This window comes from Erpetoichthys calabaricus, chromosome 13 (genome assembly GCF_900747795.2).
Source record: "Erpetoichthys calabaricus chromosome 13, fErpCal1.3, whole genome shotgun sequence".
NCBI lineage: Eukaryota > Metazoa > Chordata > Cladistia > Polypteriformes > Polypteridae > Erpetoichthys > Erpetoichthys calabaricus.
Window position 1 is genome coordinate 135,928,941 of NC_041406.2, and position 25,520 is coordinate 135,954,460.

Sequence of the window (25,520 nt, forward strand, 5' to 3'; positions counted from 1 at the left end):
TTGAAAAGAACATCCTTATATCTATAACAGGAACCATGTTTCTGATGAGACGCATGGCAGTTTTAAGCCCGATCAAAAGAAAATGCTTAATATTTACCGACATTTTATGTAACAACATCTCAGACATAGCATTCCAGCTGGACTGTCCAACGAATCCCGTAAAATGCCAAAAAGGGACTCTGCTCTGTTGGGCCCTTGAGCAAAGCCCTTAACCTGCAATTGCTAAGCTCTATGAGTAGTGAGAAAAGCGCTATATAAATGCAAAGAATTATTATTATTGTTATTATTATTAACATCCTTCCATGCGGATAGGAACACAGCGAAACGCAGTGAGCACTGGTAACACCCGAAGTGGTATATCAACAATACAGGGTCCAGTAAAAGTAAAACTGTTACAACTCACTGTTCACAACAAGTGGAATTTTGATTGTGAAGTGCCGGCCCTTTTTCCAGCCACTGGAATTCACTGCCACTCTAGTGGCAGCTGCATGTGTTCCTCCCAGCATTAACATTCATAATGCCATTAATGAGCTAGACTGCACATCCACACAGTTTTATTGTGGATGTCGGAAATTTAAATCATGCAAACTTCAAAACTGTTCTGCCAAAATTCCACCAGTACGTCCACTTCCATCCAGAGACACTAACACGTTGGACTTGGTGTACACAAATATTAAAGAGGCTTACAAACAAGCCCTTTTTCCCCAACATTAAAGACTCAGATCACATTTCTATCATGCTTTTTCCAGCATACAAAACTGTACTAAAATACAGAAAGACAGTATGGAAACAGATCAGAGACTGGCCAGAGAGTGCAATCTCTGCACTTCAGGAATGCTTTGCAAGCACTGATTGGAGCATGTTGAGAGGAGATGCCACATACAATTTACACACCGATGTCGACAATTCTGGCATTAGCTATAAAGAGAAGCACATGGGTGATGTCACAGTCAACAAAACCTTCACAACTTGGATGAATCAGAAGCCATGGATGACAGAGGTCTAGAGTAGGTTGAGAATCAGGGATGCTGCTTTCAGATCATGGGACAAAGTATCCCTCAGGTGGGCAAAAACTGACCACTCCCAAGCCATCCACAAGGCTAAGCTGGAATACACAGGAAAATTTAGTGTAAATTTTGTGACTCCAGAGACATAAGGCACATGTAGAAGGGGATTCTGGCCATAATGGACTATAAAATAACACCACAGGTTGAGTTCACTGATGCTTTCCTCCCTAACAGGCTGAATGATTTCTATGGCAGTGAATCATACACCAGGCAGGAGAAACATCCCTTTTGATGATAAGGAGGCACTTAGACTGTGTACAGCTGACATGAGGAGGACACCGAGTAGCATTAACCCACATATAGTTGCAGGTCCTGATAATGTAACTGGGCTGCTGTTAAGAAACTGTGCTGCTGAATTAGCAGGTGTTTTTACAGACATCTTCAACATCTCTCTCCAGCAGACTACCATACCTTCACAGTTTAAGACTGCCACCATTGTCCCTGTGCCCAAGAAAACAACTGTAACCTGCCTCAATGACTGACAGCCTGTGGCACTGACCTCTGTTATAATTAAGTGCTTTGAACGACTAGTCATGGGTCACATTAAAGCTAGCCTCCCACCTTTACTGGACCCCTTTCAGTTCATGTATTATGCCAAACCACAGATGACATGATTGCACTTGCCCTATACACCATCCAGTTCTACCTGGAAAAAAAAAAGAACAGCTATGCTAGGGTTTTGTTTATTGACTTCAGTTCAGCCTGTAATACATTCATCCAACAGCAGCTAACAGTGAAACGTTCTCTGCTCAGATTGAATGCCACACTTTGTAACTGGATCGATACCTCAGGGCTGCGTTCTCAGTACATCTGCAAACACACAACTGTACTGCCAAATCCAGCATTGATTAGCTCATTAGGTTTGCGGATGATACAACAGTAACAGGACTCATCAGTAATGAAGATGGAATATCTTACAGACTAGAGGTGGAACAGCTAGTGAACTGGTGTGGGTACCACAATTTGTCCCTTAATGTCAATAAGACAAAAAGAGTTGATTGTGGACTTCAGAACAAAGGCTGAACATTCCACACTGCATATCAGTGGCTTTCCTTTGGAGAGGGTCAGCAGCACAAAATTCGTGGGTGTTTACATCACTCCTGGATTCTGAACACCACACACCAGGCCAAGAAAGCTCAGCAGAAAATGCACTTCCTTAGAAGGCTTAAGCAAGTGAGAATCCTTCCTTCCATTCTTACCATCTTTTACTGGGGAACCACGGAGAATATCCTGACGAGATGCAGAACACCTTGGTATGGGAAACTGCAGTGCGTCTGACAGGAAGATTCTGCAACATATGGTGAGGATGGCTGAGAGGAATATCAGGGTTTCTCTCCCCTCCACTGAGGAGACTGATGCGCTGGGACAGGGGAGCCTGAGTAGCTATTGTGGTCCCGTTTTGAACCGGGGAGGCCTTACAAGTCATGTGAAACCTCCCTACCAAAAGGCTTAATTATTACGACTTCCTGAAGCAACAGGTCCTCCTCCGCATAGCTATGAGCCCAGTAGTCAAGGAATGCCAAACTCATCTGTTGCACATTGACCCAGATCACCCTATACAAGGACATATCCAGGACTTAGTGGGCCCGATTCAAAACTGGATCTGTGGGGACACTTTTGAGCGCATTGTGGAGAAGCTCACTACTGATGCAGTCCTGTCGGGGATAGATGAGGGCCTTTGTGATGAAATGCTCAGGAACATTACTCGCTCTTAGACCTGACCCACAGACTGGAGGGTTCCCAAGCCGCCTGGAAACAAAGAGGCTACTCAGACTTGGCCCTGACTTTGATCCAGCCAACACAGGTTCCTCGGGTCGCTGGCGCCACTGGTGGAGGATACCATCATAGGAACACCATAGTGTGGACTGAATGCAGGTGCTTTCTCTGTGATCAACCAGGACATCTGGCTTGGGAGTGCCACCTCCCACCTGCACAAATCATGGCCAATGTTTTGGCCCTAGTATGTGACATGCAAGACTACCCCAAGATGATAAGGGAGGTCAATTTTATGGTCTCTTATGTTTGCCGGATGTGAATTTCCGGCGCTGTTGGACTCTGGTATATCCACTGTGACTTGCTCTGGCAGACCCCTTAAAGGACCATAGACCATGGGGATATTAAAACATATAAGACAACATTACTCCCTCTGAAATTTAAAGGGAAGAACTTTAAGGTTTGGACTGCTATATCAGACAATTCACCCTGGCCTCTTAATAGAAAAGAGGTCTTGGCTACCTGCAGAGTGCCTCCCTCTGCAGTGGATAGAGAGGGGTTCGCTGCTGACATCAGTCAAGGAGCCAGGTTTGAAATTCAACCGGAGTTGTATGGTGAGGTCCAGGACAAATCCTCAAATTGAGGACCCGGGGCAGCTGGCAGACTATCATGCTGCCACTTGTGCAAACAACTTCCCCAGACCGGACACCCGCTACGGAGCCTGTTGAAATAACAGCGGGCAGTAAGTGCAAAGCTGCATCGGGCACAGGCGAAGCACATTTTTTAAATAAGGATGGTTTCCTGTATCAGTTGATTTCTGATTGCTTGGATGATGGGCAGATCGAGCAGTTGGTGGTTCCACGTGAACACAGCAAGACTGTGTTAAAAATAGCCCACACTCAAGTTTTTTTGCGGGGGGTTGGGTGGTTTAGTGCTTGGTCACCTCTACATGGAACAGACAAGGGAATGCATTTCAAAACGCTTTTATTAGGTGAATATGGACGGGGATGGGGGGCAACTCTAACGCCTGCCCCGACTGTCAACTAGTTTCTGCTCACAGACCTGCTAGCGCACCCCTTGTACCGATGCAAATTTTAGATGTCCCCTTTGAGAGGGTGGGACTAGATATTGCTGGCCCACTTCTCAAGAGTAAAAATGGGTTTCAGTGTATGCTTGTGTTAGTCGAATATGCCACAAGATACCCAGCAGTGGCCGTGCTGTGGCAGGCAGACACCCAAACTATTGTAAAAGCACTCTCAGAAATGTTCATGTGTTATTGGTATCCCTCGCAAGATTTTGACTGATCAGGGCATACTCTCTCACATCGTAGAGCAACTATGAGAAAGTTTTACAACTAAGCAGTTACACTCTATGGTTTATCATCCAGTCTGACTGAACAATTTAATAAAACCCTAAAACAGATGATTTACCGGATGGCCCAAGACAACCTGACCTCCTGAGATACAGTAGTGCCCTTCCTCCTGTTTGTGAGTTGTCCCAAAGCTGCTACTGTGTTGAGTCCTTTCAAGCTACTATTTGGCTGCCAACAATGCAGGGTGTTAGACATTTTTCGAGAAGAGTGGACAGGCACTCGTGAGGCACCTTGTGGTGAGAGGTTTGTCAACAGTGTTGCTTCGCTGCAGGAACAGATTTCCAGGTTGTCTTCTATTGTGGTTGAACATCTGTGGCGTGAGCAGAAGACGCAAAAACGTGACTATCACAAGACCAGTACACTCTGCAAGTTTAAGAATGGTGATCACCTACTGGTGTTGATCCCATTGGATCGCATAAATTTCAAACTGAATTGCTAAGTCTGGCAGTGATTGAAGAGTGTATGTCCCCCAGTGAATTATAAAGTTAGAATTCACAGTAAACGGATAACTGTACAAATTTTGCATATTAATCTTTTACAGGAGTGGCACGACCCCCAGCAGGTGCTGGTCATGTCCACAGAGGTCCCTCAGATTGAAGTCACTATTGGGGTTGGTCCTGATCGACAGGACCTCTGACATCTTCGGCCACGACTGGCCGAACAGAAATGGTGGAACACAAGATTGTGACTGCGCCCAGTGTTACTGTACATGTTGTCTCTGTACTGCCTTCTGGAGACAACGAGGAGGTTCAACAGATGCTCAAGATGGGCGTAATTTGTGAGAGCAAAAGCAAGTGGTGATGCCCTATTGTGCTCGTCTCAACACCTGACAGTTCGGTTCAGTTTTGTATTGATTTTAGGAGATTGAATAAAATTTCTAAGTTTGTTGCATACCTGATGCCATGTGTGGATGACTTGTTGGAAAAGCTCGGCTGAGCCTGGTATATTTCCACGCTAGATCTGATGAAATGTTATTGGCAAGTGCCCATGGAAGAGTTCAGCTGCGAGAAAAATGCGTCTGCCGGTCCAGACAGGCTTTTTGAATTTACAAGGCTCCCTTTCGGTCTCTATGGCACACCTTTGACCTTTTAGGAAATAATGGACCAGATCCTGTTCCCCATTCCGCATATGCGGGAGCATACCTAGACAACGTAGTCATTTTCTGTAACGACTGGAGAGCTCATCTCACTCAGTTGCAGGCAGCATTTGACAGTTTCAGGCTGGTGGGGTTGACAGCTAACCCTAAGAAATGCAGACTACATATTTTAAATATACATATACACACACACCTCTATACAGGAGCATCTCAATAAATTAGAATATCATCGAAAAGTCCATTTATTTCAGTAATTCGATTCAAAAAGTGAAACTCATTACATAGATACATTACACACAGAGTGATATATTTCAAGGGTATTTCTTTTCATTTTGCTGATTATGGCCTACAGGTAATGAAAAACTCAAAATTCAGTATCTCAGAAAATTAGAATATTGCATAAGACAAATAAAAAAAATATAAAGATTTTTAATACAGAAATGTTGGCTTACTGAAAAGTATGCCCGTGTATGCACTCAATATTTGGTTGGGGCTCCTTTTGCATGAATTACTGCATCCATGGGGTATGGCAGCGATTAGCCTGTGGCACTGCTGAGGTGTTATGGAAGGCGAGGATGCTTTGATAGCGGCCTTCAGCTCAGCTGCATTGTTGGGTCTGGTTTCTCTCATCTTTCTCTTGACAATACTGTTTAGGTCAGGCGCGTTTGCTGGCCGATCAAGCGCAGGGATACCATGGTCATTAAAACAGGTATTGGTACTTTTGGCAGTGTGGGCAGGTGCCAAGTCCTGCTGGAAAATGAAATTAGCATCTCCATAAAGCTGGTCAGCAGAGGGAAGCATGAAGTGCTCTAAAATTTCCTGGTAGATGGCTGTGCTGACTTTGGACTTGATAAAGCACAGTGGGCCAACACCAGGAGATGACATGGCTCCCCAAATCATCACCAACTATGGAAACTTCACAATGGACCTCAAGCAACTTAGATTCTATGCCTCTTCACTCTTCATCCAGACTCTGGGACTTTGATTCCTAATTGAAATGCAAAATTTACTTTTACCTGAAAAGAGGACTTTGGACCACTGAGCAACTGTCCAGTCAGTTTTCTCCTTAGCCCAGGTAAGACAGTTGTGTGTGGTGGCTCTTGAAGGACTGACTCCAGCCGCAATCCACTTCCTTCAGAATCTCCCCCAAATTCTTGAATGGGCTGTGCTTCACAATCCTCTCAAGGCTGTGGTTCTCCCTGTTGATTGTGCACCGTTTTCTGCTACATTTTCTCCTTCCACTGAACTTTCCATTAATGTGCTTGGGTACAGCACTCTGTGAACAGCCAGCTTCTTTAGCAATGACCTTTGGTGGCTTAACCTCCTTGTGGAGTGTGTCAATGACTGTCTTCTGGACAACTGTCAAGTCAGTAGTCTTCCCCATGATTGTGTGGCCTACTGAACCACACAGAGATCATTTAAAGGCTCAGGACACCTTCGCAGGAGTTTTGGGTTAATTAGCTGAATGGTGTGTGACACCATGCATCTACAATATTGAACCTTTTCACAATATTCTACTTTTCTGAGATACTGAATTTTGGGTTTTCATTAGCTATAAGCCATAAACAGCAAAGTGAAAAGAAATAAACAATTGAAATATATCACTCTGTGTGCAATGAATTTATAGAACAACATTTGAGTTTCACTTTTTGATCTGAATTACTGAAATAAATTAACTTTTCAATGATACTGTAATTTATTTATATACATATAAATACACACACACACATACAGTGGGTACGGAAAGTATTCAGACCCCCTTCAATTTTTCACTCTGTTATATTGCAGCCATTTGCTAAAATCATTTAAATTAATTTTTTTCCTTATTAATGTACACACAACACCCCATATTAACAGCCAAAAAAAAGAATTTGAAATTGTTGCAGATTTATTAAAAAAGAAAAACTGAAATATCACATGGTCCTAAGTATTCAGACCCTTTGCTCAGTATTTAGTAGAAGCACCCTTTTGAGCTAATACAGCCATGTGGGAAAGATGCAACAAGTTTTTCACACCTGGATTTGGGATCCTCTGCCATTCCTCCTTGCAGATCCTCTCCAGTTCTGTCAGGTTGGATGGTAAACGTTGGTGGACAGCCATTTTTAGGTCTCTCCAGAGATGCTCAATTGGGTTTAAGTCAGGGCTCTGGCTGGGCCATTCAAGAACAGTCACAGAGTTGTTATGAAGCCACTCCTTCGTTATTTTAGCTGTGTGCTTAGGGTCATTGTCTTGTTGGAAGGTAAACCTTCAGCCCAGTCTGCGGTCCTTAGCACTCTGGAGAAGGTTTTTGTCCAGGATATCCCTGTACTTCGCCGCATTCATCTTTCTCTCGATTGCAACCAGTCATCCTGTCCCTGCAGCTGAAAAACACCCCCACAGCATGATGCTGCCACCGCCATGCTTCACTGTGGGGACTGTATTGGACAAGTGATGAGCAGTGCCTGGTTGTCTCCACACATACCGCTTAGAATTAAGGCCAAAAAGTTCTATCTTGGTCTCATCAGACCAGAGAATCTTATTTCTCACCATCTCAGAGTCCTTCAGGTGTCTTTTAGCAAACTCCATGCAGGCTGTCATGTGTCTTGCACTGAGGAGAGGCTTCCAACAGGCCACTCTGCCATAAAGCCCTGACTGGTGGAGGGCTGCAGTGATGGCTGACTTTCTACAACTTTCTCCCATCTCCTGACTGCATCTCTGGAGCTCAGCCAAAGTGATCTTTGGGTTCTTCTTCACCTCTCTCACCAAGGCTCTTCTCCCCCAGTAGCTCAGCTTGGCCGGACGGCCAGCTCTAGGAGGGGTTCTGGTCGTCCCAAACGTCTTCCATTTAAAGATTATGGAGGCCACTGTGCTCTTGGGAACCTTAAGTGCAGCAGAAATTTTTTTGTAACCTTGGCCAGATCTGTGCCTTGCCACAATTTTGTCTCTGAGCTGTTCAGCCAGTTCCTTTGACCTCATGATTCTCATTTGCTCTGACATGCATTGTGAGCTGTAAGGTCTTATATAGACAGCTGTGTGGCTTTCCTAATCAAGTCCAATCAGTATAATCAAACACAGCTGGACTCAAATGAAGGTGATCTCAAGGATGATCAGAAGAAATGGAAAGCACCTGAGTTAAATATATGAGTGTCACAGCAAAGGGTCTGAATAGTTAGGACCATGTGATATTTCAGTTTTTCTTTTTTAATAAATCTGCAACAATTTCAAAAATTCTTTTTTTTTGTCTGTCAATATGGGGTGCTGTGTGTACATTAATTTTTTTCCTCATTAATTTAAATGATTTTAGCAAATGGCTGCATTATAACAAAGAGTGAAAAATTGAAGGGGGTCTGAATACTTTCTGTAAACCCATTGTATATACAGTATATAAAAATACACGCAGTATCTCACAAAAGTGAGTACACCCCTCACATTTTTGTAAATATTTTATCTTTTCATGGGACAACACTGAAGATGACACTTTAATACAATGTAAAAGTAGTCAGTGTACAGTTTCTATAACAGTGTAATTTTTTTATTTAATTTTAACTTTGTAAACAGATTTACTACTAATGTAAAGTGCCCTATAAATAAAATGCATTATTATTAAATTTGCTGTCCCCTCAAAATAACTCAACACACAGCCATTAATGTCTAAACCACTGGCAACAAAAGTGAGTACACCCCTAAGTGTAAAATGTCCAAATTGTGCCCAAAGTGTTTTTGTGTGGCCACCATTATTTTCCAGCACTGCCTCAACTCTCATGAGCATGGAGTTCACTAGAGCTTCACAGGTTGCCACTGAAATCCTTCTCCACCCCTCCATGACGACATCACGGAGCTGGTGGATGTTAGAGACCTTGTACTCCTCCACTTTCCGTTTGAGGATGCCCCACAGATGCTCAATAGGGTTTAGGTCTGGAGACATGCTTGGCCAGTCCAGCACCTTTACCCTCAGTTTCTTTAGCAAGGCAGTGGTTGTCTTGGAGGTGTGTTTGGGATCGTTATGTTGGAATACTGCCCTGCGGCCCAGGTTCCGAAGGGAGGGGATCATGCTCTGCTTCAGTATGTCACAGTACAGTGGAACCTTGGGTCACAACCGTAATTCGTTCCAAAACTCTGGTCGCAATCCTAACTAATTTCTCCCATAGGATTGTATGTAAATACAATTAAACCGTTCCAGACAGTACGAACTATATGTAAATATATATTTTTTTAAAAAGATTTTTAAGCACAAAAATAATTATACCATAGAATGCACAGTGTAATAGTAAACTAAATGTAAAACATTGAACACTGAGAAAACCTTGAACAGAGAAAAACTAAAATTGCAAGAGTTCATGCTACAGACTTACGAACCTCTTGTTGTAAACACTTTTTTAATGAATTATAAGCACAGGGGAAAAAAATGAAAATTTGAAAAATCCTTAATTTATACAAAAACTAACCATAATTTAGAGAGTTCTGGCATGAAGGCAGTGAGGAGGAAGCTGGGTGGAGAGGAGGTTTTGAGAGAGAGTCCCTCTGCGCGATGGAGGAATGTTCTTCAGGAGTTATCTCTTGATTTCTTGGGTTTCTGGTATTTTTAGCTGTTTAACTGGTGGACTTGACTTCGCGAAATAGCGGTCTAATGTGACTTGCCTTTTCCTACGCATTAGAATTTTTCAAAAATGCGAAACGACATGGTCGTTCATCATGTTTATCACTGTTCGCAACCGCTTTGTCAGGGTGGTTCTTCTCGAAAAAATCCAGGCACTCGTTCCATTTTTCCATGCCGGCTTTTATAGCATCACTTTTTATAACTGCCCCTTCCTCTTCTTCCTCTGAGGACTGCTCCTTGGTGAGCAACTTATGCTGCTCCTGCTGGAGTTCAGTGAGTTCCTCCGTCGTCAGCTCCTCCTTGTGATCCAGGACCAGCTCCTTGATGTCCTCATTGTCCACTTCAAGACCCATGCTCTTGCCCATAGACACAATCTCATCCACAACAGGAGGCTCAAATATTTCTAAATCCTGTTCAAGAACGCATTCAGGCCACAGTTTCTTCCAGGCCGAGTTCAAGGTCCGGTATGTGATGTGTTCCCAGGCTTTATCGATGAGGTTGATGCAATGAACGATATTAAAATGGTTCTTCCAGAACTCTTTCAGTGTCAAAGATGTCTCCTCGGTCACATTGAAACAACTGGCGAATAGTCCTTTGGTGTACAGCTTCTTAAAATTTAAGATAATCTGCTGGTCCATGGGCTGCAGAAGAGGAGTTGTGTTGGGTGTGGGGGGAGGAGGTTGAGGAACACAACCTTAATAAAGTCGTACTCCTTGACCGTATTGTCAACCAAATTTGTGCCAGTGCATTGTCCATCAGAAGGTGGCATTTTTCAGGCAGACTATTCTCTTCAAGATATCGCTTCATGGCGGGAGCAAAAACCTCGTGCAGCCATTCCAAAAACAAAGGTCCTTGTGACCCAACCCTTCGTGTTTGCCCTCCACATCATGGGCAGTCCGGCTTTGTTTACATTGTGCTGCTTGAAAGCGCGAGGGTTCTCAAATTGTTAAACAACTAGCGGCTTGATTTTTACGTCGCCACTAGCGTTAGCACACACCAAAAATGGTTAACCTCTCCATCATTGGTTTATGGCCAGGCATAGCCTTCTTCTTCTTCTGGGTAATGTAGGTCCTCTTTGGCATCATCTTCCAGAACAATCTGGTCTCGTCATAGTTGAACACTTGTTGTGGGATGTTGCTTTCGTCCTTCATGAATTCTGTGAAATTTTTCACGAATTCTTTCGCAGCTTCAGTGTTGGAGCTAGCAGCCTCTCCATGCCTTACCACACTATGAATGCCACTTCTCTTGCGAAACATTTCAAACCATTCTCTACTGGCTTTAAATTCCTCACCTTCGCCACTCGTAGAAGGATAGTTGTGCAGCAAATCGCCATGAATCTTCCTGGCTTTCTCGCATAACATCGCCTCGCTTATGATATCCCATGTAAGTTGCTTCTCGTTCAACCACACTAGCAACAGTTTTTTCCACCTCTTCCAGCACTTGAGGCCTCTGCTTGGTTAACACTAACTCCTTTTGCAACATCAGCTGCTTTAATGGCCTCTTTCTGCTTTAGAATACAGTAATCCCTCCTCCATCGCGGGGGTTGCGTTCCAGAGCCACCCGCGAAATAAGAAAATCCGCGAAGTAGAAACCATATGTTTATATGGTTATTTTTATATTGTCATGCTTGGGTCACAGATTTGCACAGAAACACAGGAGGTTGTAGAGACAGGAACGTTATTCAAACACTGCAAACAAACATTTGTCTCTTTTTCAAAAGTTTAAACTGTGCTCCATGACAAGACAGAGATGACAGTTCTGTCTCACAATTAAAAGAATGCAAACATATCTTCCTCTTCAAAGGAGTGTGTCAGGAGCAGATCATGTCACAGAGATTGAGAAAAGGAAACAAATCAATGTTTGGCTTTTAAGTATGTGAAGCACTACGGCACAAAGCTGTTGAAGGCGGCAGCTCACACCCCCTCCGTCAGGAGCAGACAAAGAGAGAGAGAGAGATAGAGAGACAGTTTGTTTTTCAAGCAAAAATCAATACGTGCCCTTCGAGCTTTTAAGTATGCGAAGCACAGCTGCACAAAAGATAGCAACGTGAAGATAATCTTTCAGCATTTTTTGATTAGCGTCCGTATGGTCTAGGTGTGCGAACAGCCCCCCTGCTCAATCCCCCTACGTCAGGATCAGAGAAAGAGAATAGTAAGCTGGGTAGCTTCTCAGCCATCTGCCAATAGCGTCCCTTGTATGAAATCAACTGGGCAAACCAACTGAGGAAGCATGTACCAGAAATTAAAAGACCCATTGTCCGCAGAAACCCGCGAAGCAGCGAAAAATCCGCGAAATATATTTAAATATGCTTACATATAAAATCCGCGATGGAGTGAAGCCGCAAAAGGCGAAGCGCGATATAGTGAGGGACTACTGTAGTCGAAATCATAGATTTTGACTTCTTGTACTCGGCGGCAAGATCAGTAACACAAACGCCACGCTCCTACTTTTCAATAATTTCTTTAATTAGATTTCAATTTTCTTCGAACCTTTCTTCTCACCAACACTACCACTCTTCACTTGCTTAGAGGCCATGGTTAATTGCTAAATTAATGCAAAAGCACACGAAATAGAGCACAAAGAGTTCACAGCGAATGCACGCACATCTGACCAAGAACAATGTACAGTACAGGGAGAGACTGAACACGTGCGGAAACCATCAGCGCGTACAAACCGGAAGGGAAACTGGTTTGTTCGTCACCCGAGTGTGTGGTCGTGAACAGATGCAAAAAGTTTCGCAAACTTTTTGGTCGTAACCCGATTTGTATGTGTTCCAAGAAGTTCGTGACCCAAGGTTCCACTGTACATTTTGACATTCATGGTTCCCTCAATGAACTGTAGCTCCCCAGTGCCAGTAGCACTCATGCAGCCCCAAACCATGACACTCCCACCACCATGCTTGACTGTAAGCAAGGCACACTTGTCTTTGTACTCCTCCCCTGTTTGCCGCCACACACGCTTGACACCATCTGGACCAAATAAGTTTATCTTGGTCTCATCAGACCACAGGACATGGTTCCAGTAATCCATGTCCTTAGTCTGCTTGTCTTCAGCTAACTGTTTGCGGGCTTTCTTGTGCATCATCTTTAGAAGAGGCTTCCTTCTGGGATGACAGCCATGAAGACCAATTTGATGCAGTGTGCGGCGTATGGTCTGAGCACTGACCGGCTGAACCCCCACCCCTTCAACCTCTGCAGCAAAGTTGGCAGCACTCATACGTCTATTTTCAAAAGACAAAATCTGGATATGACGCTGAACACGTGCACTCAACTTCTTAGGTCGACCATGGCGAGGCCTGTTCCGAGTGGAACCTGTCCTGTTAAACCACTGTATGGTCTTGGCCACTGTCCTGCAGCTCAGTTTCAGGGTGTTGGCAATCTTCTTATAGCCTAGGCCATCTTTATGTAGAGTAACAATTCTTTTTTTCATATCCTCAGAGAGTTCTTTGCCATGAGGTTCCATGTTGAACTTCCAGTGACCAGTATGAGTGTGTGAGAGTGATAATACCAAGTTTAAATTTAAATGAAAGAGGAACTCTAAGTGTGAGACACATGGAGAGAAGTAAATGCACATGAGCCATGCAGACAGCATTGCCTTTAAAGGAGGCATTTATAAAACCAAACAGGAGCTAAGAGAGGTGCCTTGAAAGTAATCAGAGTCTGAGAAGCATGCTTTGCGGGAACACAATTGAGAGATGGAGTGCTGTTAAGATACATTTTATTTATATAGCCCCTTTCCCATGCTCAAGGCACTTACAAAATATAAGAAAGAACGGCAGGGTATACAGTATATAGCATTGTACAAACCAGATAAATAAATAAAGATTATGACAGTGAATTCAGAGAAAAAAAAACAAATACAGTGGAAACGTGCTGAAGGTAAACATAGGGCAAGAGATAGAATTGCTATTGCTAATTGCTATTACAATTTCAAGTTACTTGATAGTCCGATTGAGAATTTTTTTTTCTTTATCCCTTTAAAAAAAAATTACATTGGTCTCTTGCATAACCATACAAACAGAAGCCTTATGTCTTGTATTAAAGTGTATTTTTATAATTAAACTATAGACAACAGGTGTTAAGTTTTAATGTTTTATTTACAAATGAAATTCTGTAAGATTTTAGTTTTTTATGGTCACTGAAAAATAATTTCCTTAAAATACATACTTTATGTATACATAATACATATAGCATAAAAGAAAATAAAATGCTTCTCATTACAAACTATCATATTTTTGCATTTTTATATAATGTACCTAACTGAAATAAGGCTCAATTAAGTACGTCACCATTACTGTAACAAAAAATTATATTTTCTCACACAATTATTTGATATTGGCAATTAAACACTGCTTAAATGTAAATATACATGCACTTATAGGTTTTAGTCATTTTAAATCATTAAAAAATTTTAAATCATAATTGCAGTACAGCTTTTTGCTGTTAAAATATACATTTACTCAATTTATACACGCTTTTCCTTCTGTGCATCAGCTAGACACTGGCACTTCTTGAGGTGTAATAATAAAATATGGATTACCATTTTAATTATGCAGTGCTTGTTTCTTACCAAATACACTGCCTGGCCAAAAAAAAAGTCGCCACCTGGATTTAACGAAGCAAACAGGTACGAGCCTCCTATTGGATAATTACTGCATGGGCGATTATCTTTCAGCTGGCAACAAGTTATTTAACCCCAACTGGTGCAATGAGTTGCTTCTCATTTCTTAAACAACCATGTCGAAAGACATATCTCGTGGTCGTGGAAAAGATGTTCGTCCATTTGAGAAGGGTCAAATCATTGGCATGCATCAAGCAGAGAAAACATCTAAGGAGATTGCAGAAACTACGAAAATTGGGTTAAGAACTGTCCAAAGCATTATTAAAAACTGGAAGGATAGTGGGGACCCATCGTCTTCGAGGAAGAATTGTGGCCGGAAAAAAATCCTGAATGATCGTGATCGGCGATCACTTAAACGTTTGGTGAAATCAAATCGAAGAAAAACAGTAGAACTCCGGTCTATGTTTAATAGTGAAAGTAAGAGCATTTTGCACACGCACAATGCGAAGGGAACTCAAGGGATTGGGACTGAACAGCTGTGTAGCCGTAAGAAAACCACTAATCAGTGAGGCAAACCGGAAAAAAGGCTTCAATTTCCTAGGGAGCATAAAGATTGGACTCTGGAGCAATGGAAGAAGGTCATGTGGTCTGATGAGTCCAGATTTACCCTGCTCCAGAGTTGAGAATCTTTGGGATGTGCTGGAGAAGGCTTTGCGCAGCAGTCAGACTCTACCATCATCAATGCAAGATCTTGGTGAAAAATTAATGCAACACTGGATGGAATTGTGACATTGCAGAAGCTTATCGAAACAATGCCACAGTGAATGCGTGCCGTAATCAAAGCTAAAGGTGGTCCAACAAAATATTAGAGTGTGTGACCTTTTTTTTTTGGTGGCGACTTTTTTTTTGGCCAGGCAGTGTATGTAAGACCCACAGCAACACATAATAAACACAGCACAAATCTTTTTTTAAAAAAAAAAAAAAGCCTATTGTTTACTAAGCAGAAAATTGAAATGTCTTTTTTTCCTCTTTTCTTCTTTCAGTTAAGAGTGTAAACTTCTGCATTTTAAAGAAGCTCACTGCCCAAGCTCAAACAGTGTGTTTTAATTTAAAGGACAAAATAAAGGTCTGAAGTAGCTTTTCTTGTGGTTTGTCTACTAGCATGGCTTCTCAGATTACTTTTTTCAATTCATTACTCCACATTCTTTAGCGTAAAGGCTTATACCAATTGCCTCTCATTCATTGTTAAATAAACCTCCACGCGTTCCTCTTGGTTTGGGGGTAAAAAAAAAAAAAAACACACACCACCTTGCATACAAGAGCACTGCAACTAAATTACTGTAAAGCTTAGAAAAGCAGGAGATGAAAATATTCAATTGGTAACCGATCAATTGCCTCAGGAAATTTATCTTGTGGATGCTAATACCTGTGACTGATGAAAGTGTGTGGAAAGCTAAGTAGGCGAACAGTGTGTAATGGATATGTGCAGACTACAAACTCCTTTATTGTAACCCAGTTAAGGGCATATATGGCCAAATAAGGTTGCTTTCAAAGAGATCAATGTGTGTTAACCTGGTTTCAGAGACCAATAAACCTGTTTCTCTAACTAGAGTAAGTGTTTACATGACATTGTAGGAACTAGGATTCTGTGCATGTAAACACACTGTCATAGGCACTTCATGACTTGCAAAAAGAAGTGTATAAAAAAAAAAGTAAAAATATTAAAAATACTGTAGCAAAGTGTGGTGCCAGTGTATGTGGCTAGTAAGGATTTAAGCTCCTTTTTGTGGCTGCTTTTATGGCTCGCTGTACCGAAAATGATCAAGAAGAATATGGCTCAGTTAGTAGAACTGTGATAAGTTGAGAGAAGAAAATGAAGTAAAAGAGCAAGAAAGAGGCAGGCAGGTCAAAAACAGCCTTGTTTTATTGTGTTGGAGGTGTTCAATGGTAAACTGCAAGGTATCGTTTATATTGCTGCATTTAGAATATAAATCCTGTTGGCACCTATGGACTCCCCTACAAAAGTGTCTCCTGTGCGGCTTATGGGATTGTCTCAGTAACAAGTCAGGGTCCGCACAGCCAATCGTTTTTTTTTCCCCCTCCTTTACAAATTTATCAATATTTTAATAAAGGCTGCATGAATATTTTAATTACATCTCATTTCTTAGGTATTATATGAAAAAAAATCAAGAGTCACATAAGACTTCAACCAACTGTAGTATACAACATTTTGGCTTACATTAAAGAGCGTTTTTAAGGTTTGGATTTTACAGTGCAATAAATGAAGCATCACAATTATGAGTTATTTACTAAGATACAAAGCTAACCATTCAAAATTATGAAAAGGATAATCATGTAAGTGAAGTGCAAATACTAATCTGTAATATACAGTATTTCAGCTTTGCATTACACATCCAGAATACCAACTCTATGCCAAAATTAATGAATGTAAAGGAAGTAACTGCTCTTTTGAGCATCATTTTTGCTTTTGAATAAGACTGTTATAAAAATACTGCACTTTCTAATTATATCTGAACAGCAACATTTGATCCGACAGCCCTTCCACTCACTAAATGATCATTTAGTACATTCGATAACACCACATAAAACACGTTAAGACTTACAGTACAAAAGTTAACATAAATAACAATGCCTAGCAGTAGGATTGTATGTTCTGGTCTCTGGCAGCATTCAGGAAGGTGTAGATGCGAGGGACAAAAACAGAGGTAAACAAAGACCATTTGTAATGTGTTTTGTTAATTTTCAGCTTTTCTTTTCCTTAGCAAAAGAACAGACACTGAACTGTGAATTTTCCAAATTTTCTTTAAAATTTCCTTACTTCAGATATGGATTTTTGTTTGAAACGGTCATTGTCTAGCATCACAGATTTGCCTTGTCACTGTTATAGACTACAATGGTGTTTAGCATATACTGCTTAAGGAAGCAGCTGCCTCAGAACCTGTAAGTTGTCTGTCTCAAACTACAGACTCTGATGTAGATCCCTCTGTGCAGTCATGCCTGGAAATCTGTCACACTGAATAACATTCACATTGCAACTCAATAGACTGACACATTTCTTGAAAAAGCTGTTTTGTTTTGGTAGTTTTTGAAACCAAAATTAAACTTTAGGAATGCCAGCATCTTGTACCCCAAAGAAAGAATCTACTTGTTTCATTAAACATAACAGGTTTAGGCCGAGCAAGCACTATTATAAAGGTTTCCAATAATCCGTTATTGTTTAAATGATTAATTAAGGATAAGCAAAGTGATTTTACCCATTAGGGCTAGAAAAGTAAATATAATATAAACATTAATTTCGCCAGTAATACCCCTTTGTAACATTAGTAAAGTCTTGGCTATATATTAAATCAATTTTTTTCGTACCTTGATTAAAAAAATAAATAAATAATAAAAAAAAAAAAAAGTATTTGCTTCTATCAAAGGCAATTTAAATAATTTTGTGCAAATCCAAACTTATGGATGTTAATGCATAATCTTTCCAAAGGAATACAATTGTCAGTCTGAGAATATACTAATAAGAGGCAAAGCAAAAGCTAATTTTAAATTCCTTACCCACAGTCTGGAGCAGGACACCATCTGCAGTCTGGGTCAGCAACCAGCCATCGGCGCAACATAAACTCCTCATATTTCTCCATTAGCACATCATCACTGAGGATCATACGAATGTCATGAGGATTAAAGCGCTCTGAGCACTCGGGGCAACTGATGTTTACTCGACTCTCAGAAATTTCAATCCGTAGATACTGCCGTAAACAATCGGTGCAGGAGCGGTGATGGCAAGTCATAATCTCTGGGAACCGGTCCCGAGAAAGTCTCAGAAGGCACAAAGGGCATTCCAGGCAGTCTCCGGCGGGCTTGCAGTGAGAAAAGGCAGAGGTGGTTGCTCCTGCAACAATTGATGCAGCACTGGCAGAAGCTCCTGTGACTGAAAAGGCAGAGTTCTTATCATTGCACATTTCAGAGTGTATGCTCTCTATACTGGCTATGCCATCCACACCTCCATTGAGGTCCCTTGATTTTCTCTTGGTGTCTTTTTTACGACGAAACAAAGAGCCTAAGGAAAGGCGGCGTTTCTTTGGTGGCTTCTTAACTGAAGGGAGGCTTATAGAGGATGCAGCAGATTGTAGATCTCTGTCAGAACCCATGTGCTGGTGCTTTTGTAAACTCATGTCTTGTATGCTGCCCTCCTAATCAGGCTTCCCACAGTTTGACGGAGAGGTCACATCAACATGAAACAAATAATTTCCTGATATTAGGACACACTTTTTTTCATCTTTCAAGTTATCTGTTACTCTGTGTTGAAGAGGGCAGAATAGTGGCGGATACTGAAATACCTGTCAAAAAATAAATACTTAGATTAGCTTAGAAATTAAATTGTTTAGGTCATTATAATAGAAATAGTAATATTTCATTATTACATATAATGCTATGCTAAAATAATAATCTAAAAGAATTTTAATATTATCGTTTTATGCTAATCCAACTGAATTACCAAGTATGCATAAACATGTATGGCAAATGTGTTAGGCCAATGCCATACTACATGACATCAAGTCAGACAGCACGCTAGAATTGCATTTGAAAGATCGGTTTGCCTCGAGGATGTCAGACTACATAAGTAGGAATGTCAGGAATATGACTGATTAATAATAATTCTAATAATTCTTTGCATTTATATAGCGCTTTTCTCACTACTCAAAGCGCTCAGCAATTGCAGGTTAAGGGCCTTGCTGAAGGGCCCAACAGAGCAGAGTCTCCTTTGGCATTTACGGGATTCGAACCGGCAACCTTCCGATTGTCAGTGCAGATCCCTAGCCTCAGAGCCACCACTCCGCCTACTCCGATTACATAAATGCCTCACAATCTTTCACCACAGTTTCAAATTTCCAAAGTACTGTACATTGAATTTGCTATATTTTGACAGCCAACAGATATGCTGGCTAACAGCACCAGTGGCTATAGAAATGTTTACCTCAATCACAGCCTATCTTCTTTCTTTTTGTAATCTATCATTGTATGACAAACATGTCACATTAGACAAGACAAGCTGATCTTCTGTTTAAATAATCCCAAACACCTTTTGTTTCTGCTTTCCTTACACCTGCATTGTATGCATTGTACATGCATCAGCTCTTGTAGGTTTGGTTTCCTATGTATACAACTTTACACCAAAATCAACACTGTTTTATTCTGTTACGATGAGTGGCAGACTCCTATGATAGAGTCACTGTATGTGTCATATTAATCACACAGACACACACAGACTCTCCAGGGCTTATGGTTATGTGAATTGCGGGTATAACAGAAACATTGAAAAAAGACATGGAACATGATTCCAGATTTAACAAGCAAAGGACACTGGACATTAAAAGAAAAGGTAAGGTTTTTAATAAGTATAATGGCTTTTAAATTGAGCCACTGTGATTTTATTGGAAATGGACAGTAAAATTAACATGGTTCCCATTATAAGCTAGTAATTGAATGCCAACATAACTCAGAGACAGATACCGCCCCTTCACATAACTAGCTTATCCCAAAACTTCATTCAATATGCTAGCAAACAACTTACTCACTTACAGATTCTGAGTTACACAAGAATGAACTTTTTTTTTTTTTTTATATAAAAGCCACACATTTTTAATACCACCTAGTCCACATACTGTATATATACCACCAAAGCACTAATTACAAGCCAGATTTGAAAATACAAAACGAAGTTAGAAATATCAAAAGGGGAAATTGCATAAGTTACACCAATATAGTTAATCAGGGATCGGATGGTTACTGTTTTTTATAATATACCAATATTTTAATTATTACTATAATTGTTGTAGATTATCTTTTTTAAAAACAAATCCCACATTCACTAAAAACTATGTAATCACACATGTCTGCATGCAATCTGGGCATCTAGAACAATAATATAACTTTAAGACCCAATTGTCAGTTAGGGTTATGTCAAATTGATAGAAGTATTTAGTCCTTATATTACTACGTAGTAGCACTGGGATGTATACCGGTTCATACTGAAAACTGTTTATTTTTGTTATGATATGGATTTTTCTTATACCGCAACACCGGTTTAAATAGCCTAAACAACATTCAGCACGTGGAGCTGCAGGAAAAACTGTTTAAGGGGGGGATCTTTTCACTGCTACACCGCTAAACACGCATGCAGCGAAGTACATGCTTTAATGGAGGTACAGTGGAACCTCTAGATACGAGTTTAATTCGTTCCAGAACTGAGCTTGTATAGCGAATTTCTCGTATCTAGAACAAACTTCCCCATTGAAAATAATGGAAATCCAGTTAATCCGTTCTGCACCCCAAATATATTAACATAAAAATCAATTTTCCTAATAAATAACACTGATAAATTATATATACTATAGTCTACCTTTAATAAATAACACTGGTAAATAATATAACTGATTATTAAAAGAATCAAAACAGGTGTCCAAAGTGCAGTAGAGCACTCAATAAATCTTTAAATAAATAATCCTTAAAACAGTTGTGAAGTGGAGGTTTAAAATACACAAGAATAACAATCCTTTAACACGAGGTTAAAACGTCAACAAGAAGCAGTCTTTAAAAACAGATGACAATCCCCGGTGCTTCTTCTCTGTTAGCGTCTCACCTATTTCTCCCATGCGGGCTCTAAAACAGGCGAGACACTCTTAATGCAGCTGACCTTCTCTACACCGTCCTGCTTCAGCTGTTTGGCTCGCCTGTTCAGCTACACGCGAGCCTACGCGAGCCTGCGCGAGCCTGCACTTGCCTGCACTTGCCTGCCTGCCTGCCTTCTCTCTCTCTCTCTCTTACTTTTTCTCCCCCTTAACCTGCTCGCGCTTCTCTATATATGCGGGGAGGACATGGCAGCTGCAGCCCATCAGCCACAGGAACAATCATGGATGTGGGCAGTTTCCCACCTGTGCACTTAAGTGAGAAACGCAGACACCGCAGATCGCGGCTCGCAACTGCTACCACGCCCCCTTGCTAAGCCGCGAGCTATACCCACAGCCTGGCTCGTGGCTCGTTACGCGAACCAATGCTCGTATTTAGAGCTGAATTTTTCGCTCATACTTTCCTCGTATTTTGAATTTCTCGTATACAGAGGTGCTCGTATCTCGAGGTTCCACTGTATTGCGCTGTGAAAATGGACAGAGAACATTCCGAAACTGAAGCTGTAGCAGACGATAAAAGTTGAACATGATGACACAGAAGAACTTTTGCCGAAAAAGGCAGTCATGTCTGTTGTCTGGAGATACTTTGGTTTTAAAACGTTGAATGTGGACTATTATTTTAAAATGTGTGACTGCTGTTTCTATAGTACTGGATAATACTGCAAGCCAAGTAGCACTCACCACTATCACTTTATGGGGCCATGCAAACCTGTATTAATACTTGTGTGCACATTAAAATGTTTTTTTGTACAATGTACAATTCTCATGACATTTATTCTTAGCCAGTCTACTGCAGTAATTGCAGTGGAAAATGTAGTTAACATCCACTTATGCATGGGAAAAAAATACCATTGAATACCATGAAACCGGTATAATTTTGAAAAATACCATGATATACAATTTTGGTCTTACCGTCCAGCAGATAACTACGTAGATAATGGAAGGTGCCATTGTACTTCCTACAAATTTGACACATGCTGGATCCTACCCTGCCCACTCAGTAGCTACTCTATTTTGAGAACCTGGAAAAAGACACAGCCACAATAACTCTGATGGATGGCAATAACAGCAGTTCAGAGCTCTTTTCCTCAGTTCTGAATATTTCGGAAGGACAATTTATTGAAGAGGACTGCCCCAATATACAGACCATGCAGAAAATAAGTTGCAGTGAAAGGGGAAAGGATAAACTTTACCCACTCATCCTCAAGACCATTACCCACTGCTATTCAGAGAATTCAAGGTAAGGAAATTTTCACTTCATTGCTATTTAACTTGTTAATTGCTTATCAGTATCAGTATGAAATTTTATTAGCTCTAATAGGTATTTGTCTTCATATACAGGACTTGAAATTCAGCATAGGAACTGTGGGTATCCTGCACAAATCGAGTAATTAAATTGAAATACATATTTGGTAAGAAATCTTCCTTGGTTGTTGCAAGAATATTCAATGCAATTTTAAAACTGATATTTTGTAATTGTGCATACTTTATTAGTAAGGAATAATTTTTATATGTACATTTTATTAAGACTGCCTGCATTGGGTGTAACCTCTGGATGTAAATAAAAACTTAAATGCATGAGACTTGTAATCCAAGCAAAACGTGCATTCAGTTCTGTCTGTACACCTATTAATTACACATACTCTGTGTAATTACATTTAGCACAATGCATTTGATTTCAGAGGTAGTTTCTAGTCAGGTGATTTCATTGCTATTGTCTATCGAAAAATCCATTTTAGAAAGACTTTATCCATGAATCTCCAGTGATAAAGCCTCTCTGAAAAACTGTTAATGTTATAGGTTCATATCTGATAGACCATCTACACTTAGTGGCATTATAATAATTTCCTTAGTGGTTTATTTTCTGTTTTTTATTGTTATTCTTTGTGCCGGTCCCAAGCCCGGATAAATGGGGAGGGTTATGTCAGGAAGGCATCCGGTGTAAAATTTTGCCAAATCAATATGCGGACAACAATTTTGGATGATCTGCTGTGGCAACCCCGAACAGGAGCAGCCGAAAGAAGAAGATTCATCATCTTACATATGGCATGTAAATATGCACAGGTTTCAGAATGCATATGCACAGTTTGTGAGTGTGTGTGAGTGAGAGAGAGAGAGAATAGACCTTGCAATGGACCAGCATTCTGTCAAGGCGCTTTTCCTGCATTAAGCCCAGTACTAACAAGACATACGCTTGCACCCTGCACCTCTGAACTGAAGTGAATTTGAGAACTACTGTGACTCTATTAGTTTGTCAGTGAACATAACATACTTGCTTCGAAATTACCATTTACTGTTGCCAAAACTAAGGTACAAGGTACTTCTCAAAAGACCATAACAGAAAGTAAAACATAGCTGTGGTATCATGGGGATTATGTCCTACAAAGTTACTTTTCTGCCAAGAAGTTCTTTTCAGAGTTAGGTGGCACCCGTAGCCATGGGTATATCAAAAACCAATTTTTGAAAAGTTTCTTTGAGCATTCTTTACAATTTGTATGTGTCACTGAATTCAGATTTGCAGGATATCAGCCCATTATAAATATTTTAAAGAAATACTTGTGCATCTCAATGCTACCACAAATTGACAATGGTCAGTTCATCAGATAAAAAGGAGTGAAACTGAATACAAATTCACAAAACAATCCAGGTCAATTCATGGAATTGCACTGATTTCAGAACAAGAATATATTATATTTCAGCCTGTTTTTAGCCTGCAACTCCACTGAACAGACAACCAGACCTCAGTCAGGTGTAATAAGTATCTATCTAAAGTCAGAAAAGTAACATTCTATGCATGTGAGCCTTACAAAACTTTACCAAATAAAAAAAAAAAAAAAAAAAAAAAAAAAAATCACAATGGCAAATTAGGCACAATTATAAAATAGTACCTTTAAAAAGACACTGAATATGTTTGCAACATGCAACAAATTGCAAACCAAATTAATATGTGCAGGAAAGTCATGCTTAAAAAAAATAATTTATTTGTTTGAGATATCTGCAGTCCCATATTGAATTTCAAGCCCTGTTTAGTGAAACATGCAAGACTAAAGCTTCACACTAGCTAAGTTTCCATCCGGTTTTTTGCGACGTTTTGTTATCGACAAACAGAATATACGTAAAAAAAATGTGCGAAATTTGCTGTCTCCAGCCTGTTTCCATCAAACTGGCTTTTTATCGATAAAATGGTGTGCGTGATGACGTCATCCCCCCCCCCCCAAAACGAACTGTCGCATAACTTTTGTTGTATCGCGAAAAAAATCTGCCCTTTAGCCGTTTCCATACATAATTTTGTGTATGTCACAAATTATCTACCTTTTGTTTTCCACGTTACACCCCCTCCACTAAACAAAGAAACAAAGAGAGATTATTCAGACAGTTTTTTGAAATTTGCCAGCTTACTGTTATTTCAGTTTCACAAATAATTGGAATTGTACATAATATCCGAAGACGACAGCAGAATGAAGCAGTTGCTTGTCTGATAGCCCTAGAGCTCGAAGAAAGTACCCCAGTGCGACGAAACCCACGGGTATGGGAGAGACGACGGAATAAGACCTTCTGGGAGGAGGTGGTGGAGAGACTTAACAGAAAATCTCTGGCTGCAACATTTTATAATGACACGGCCGACGTTTGAGATGTTGTGTGGATTCATCAGTCCTGATGTTGCGCCCATCACAGGTTGCCACCGACCACCGGTTCCAACCCAAAAGCGGATTGCCATCGCCCTTTACAAGCTGGCAACCTGCGCCGAGTATAGAGTAGTTGGAGAAACTTTCGGGGTTAGTAAAACTATCGTCCATCGATGTGTATATGCTGTGTGCACCGCTATTAAAGAAAAATTAATGCGGCGTTATATCAGACTTCCGACTGTAGCGGAGGCCAATAAAATTGCATACCGCAATTCCTTGGTGCATCTTGTGCCACAGATTTACGGTGCGCTGGATGGCACGCATGTGCCTATTCTTCCCCCGACGGAAGGCTACCGCGATTACATTAATCGCAAAGGGTGGCCATCTATTGTTCTCCAGGCCCTTGTTGATGACAGGTGCATGATACGAGACATTTGCGTTGGCACTCCTGGAAGTGCCCATGATGCAGCTGTGTTTGCAGCATCGGATCTGTACAGGTGAGCCTACCTTTCAACATCCCTTCATAGTGCGATAACAACTGAATTAACCTGCTTCCCTTAAGGTTTTTAATTAAAACTGAAATTTGAATTAATACAAAATAACGACGTTTAATCAAAAAAAAAACTCTCTTCATCAGACCATGCGAGCCGCTCCGCCATTCTCGTTTTGATTGCACGTGATGAAAATGTGACACATTTATTTGCGTTAAAGCCCTTTTTTCCGACAAAAACTGTTTCCAATGTAGTTTTTGCGACATCTGAAGTATCGATATGGAATTTATGCGCTAAAGTTAAATGGAAAAATAT

At 40.7% G+C, this 25,520-nt stretch overlaps 1 protein-coding gene across 2 annotated transcripts in view; it reads right to left on the minus strand.

The window, feature by feature from the left end:
- The window catches only part of rnf19a (ring finger protein 19A, RBR E3 ubiquitin protein ligase), a 121,776-nt gene that overhangs the window by 67,527 nt on the left and 28,729 nt on the right, over nucleotides 1–25,520 (minus strand). For both annotated transcript variants that reach the window (XM_028817646.2, XM_028817645.2), the window contains exon 2: nucleotides 17,958–18,739. In XM_028817646.2, coding sequence (XP_028673479.1) covers nucleotides 17,958–18,574 — 617 coding nt within the window. In that variant the 5' untranslated portion in view covers nucleotides 18,575–18,739. The remainder of the gene's footprint in view (nucleotides 1–17,957; nucleotides 18,740–25,520) is intronic.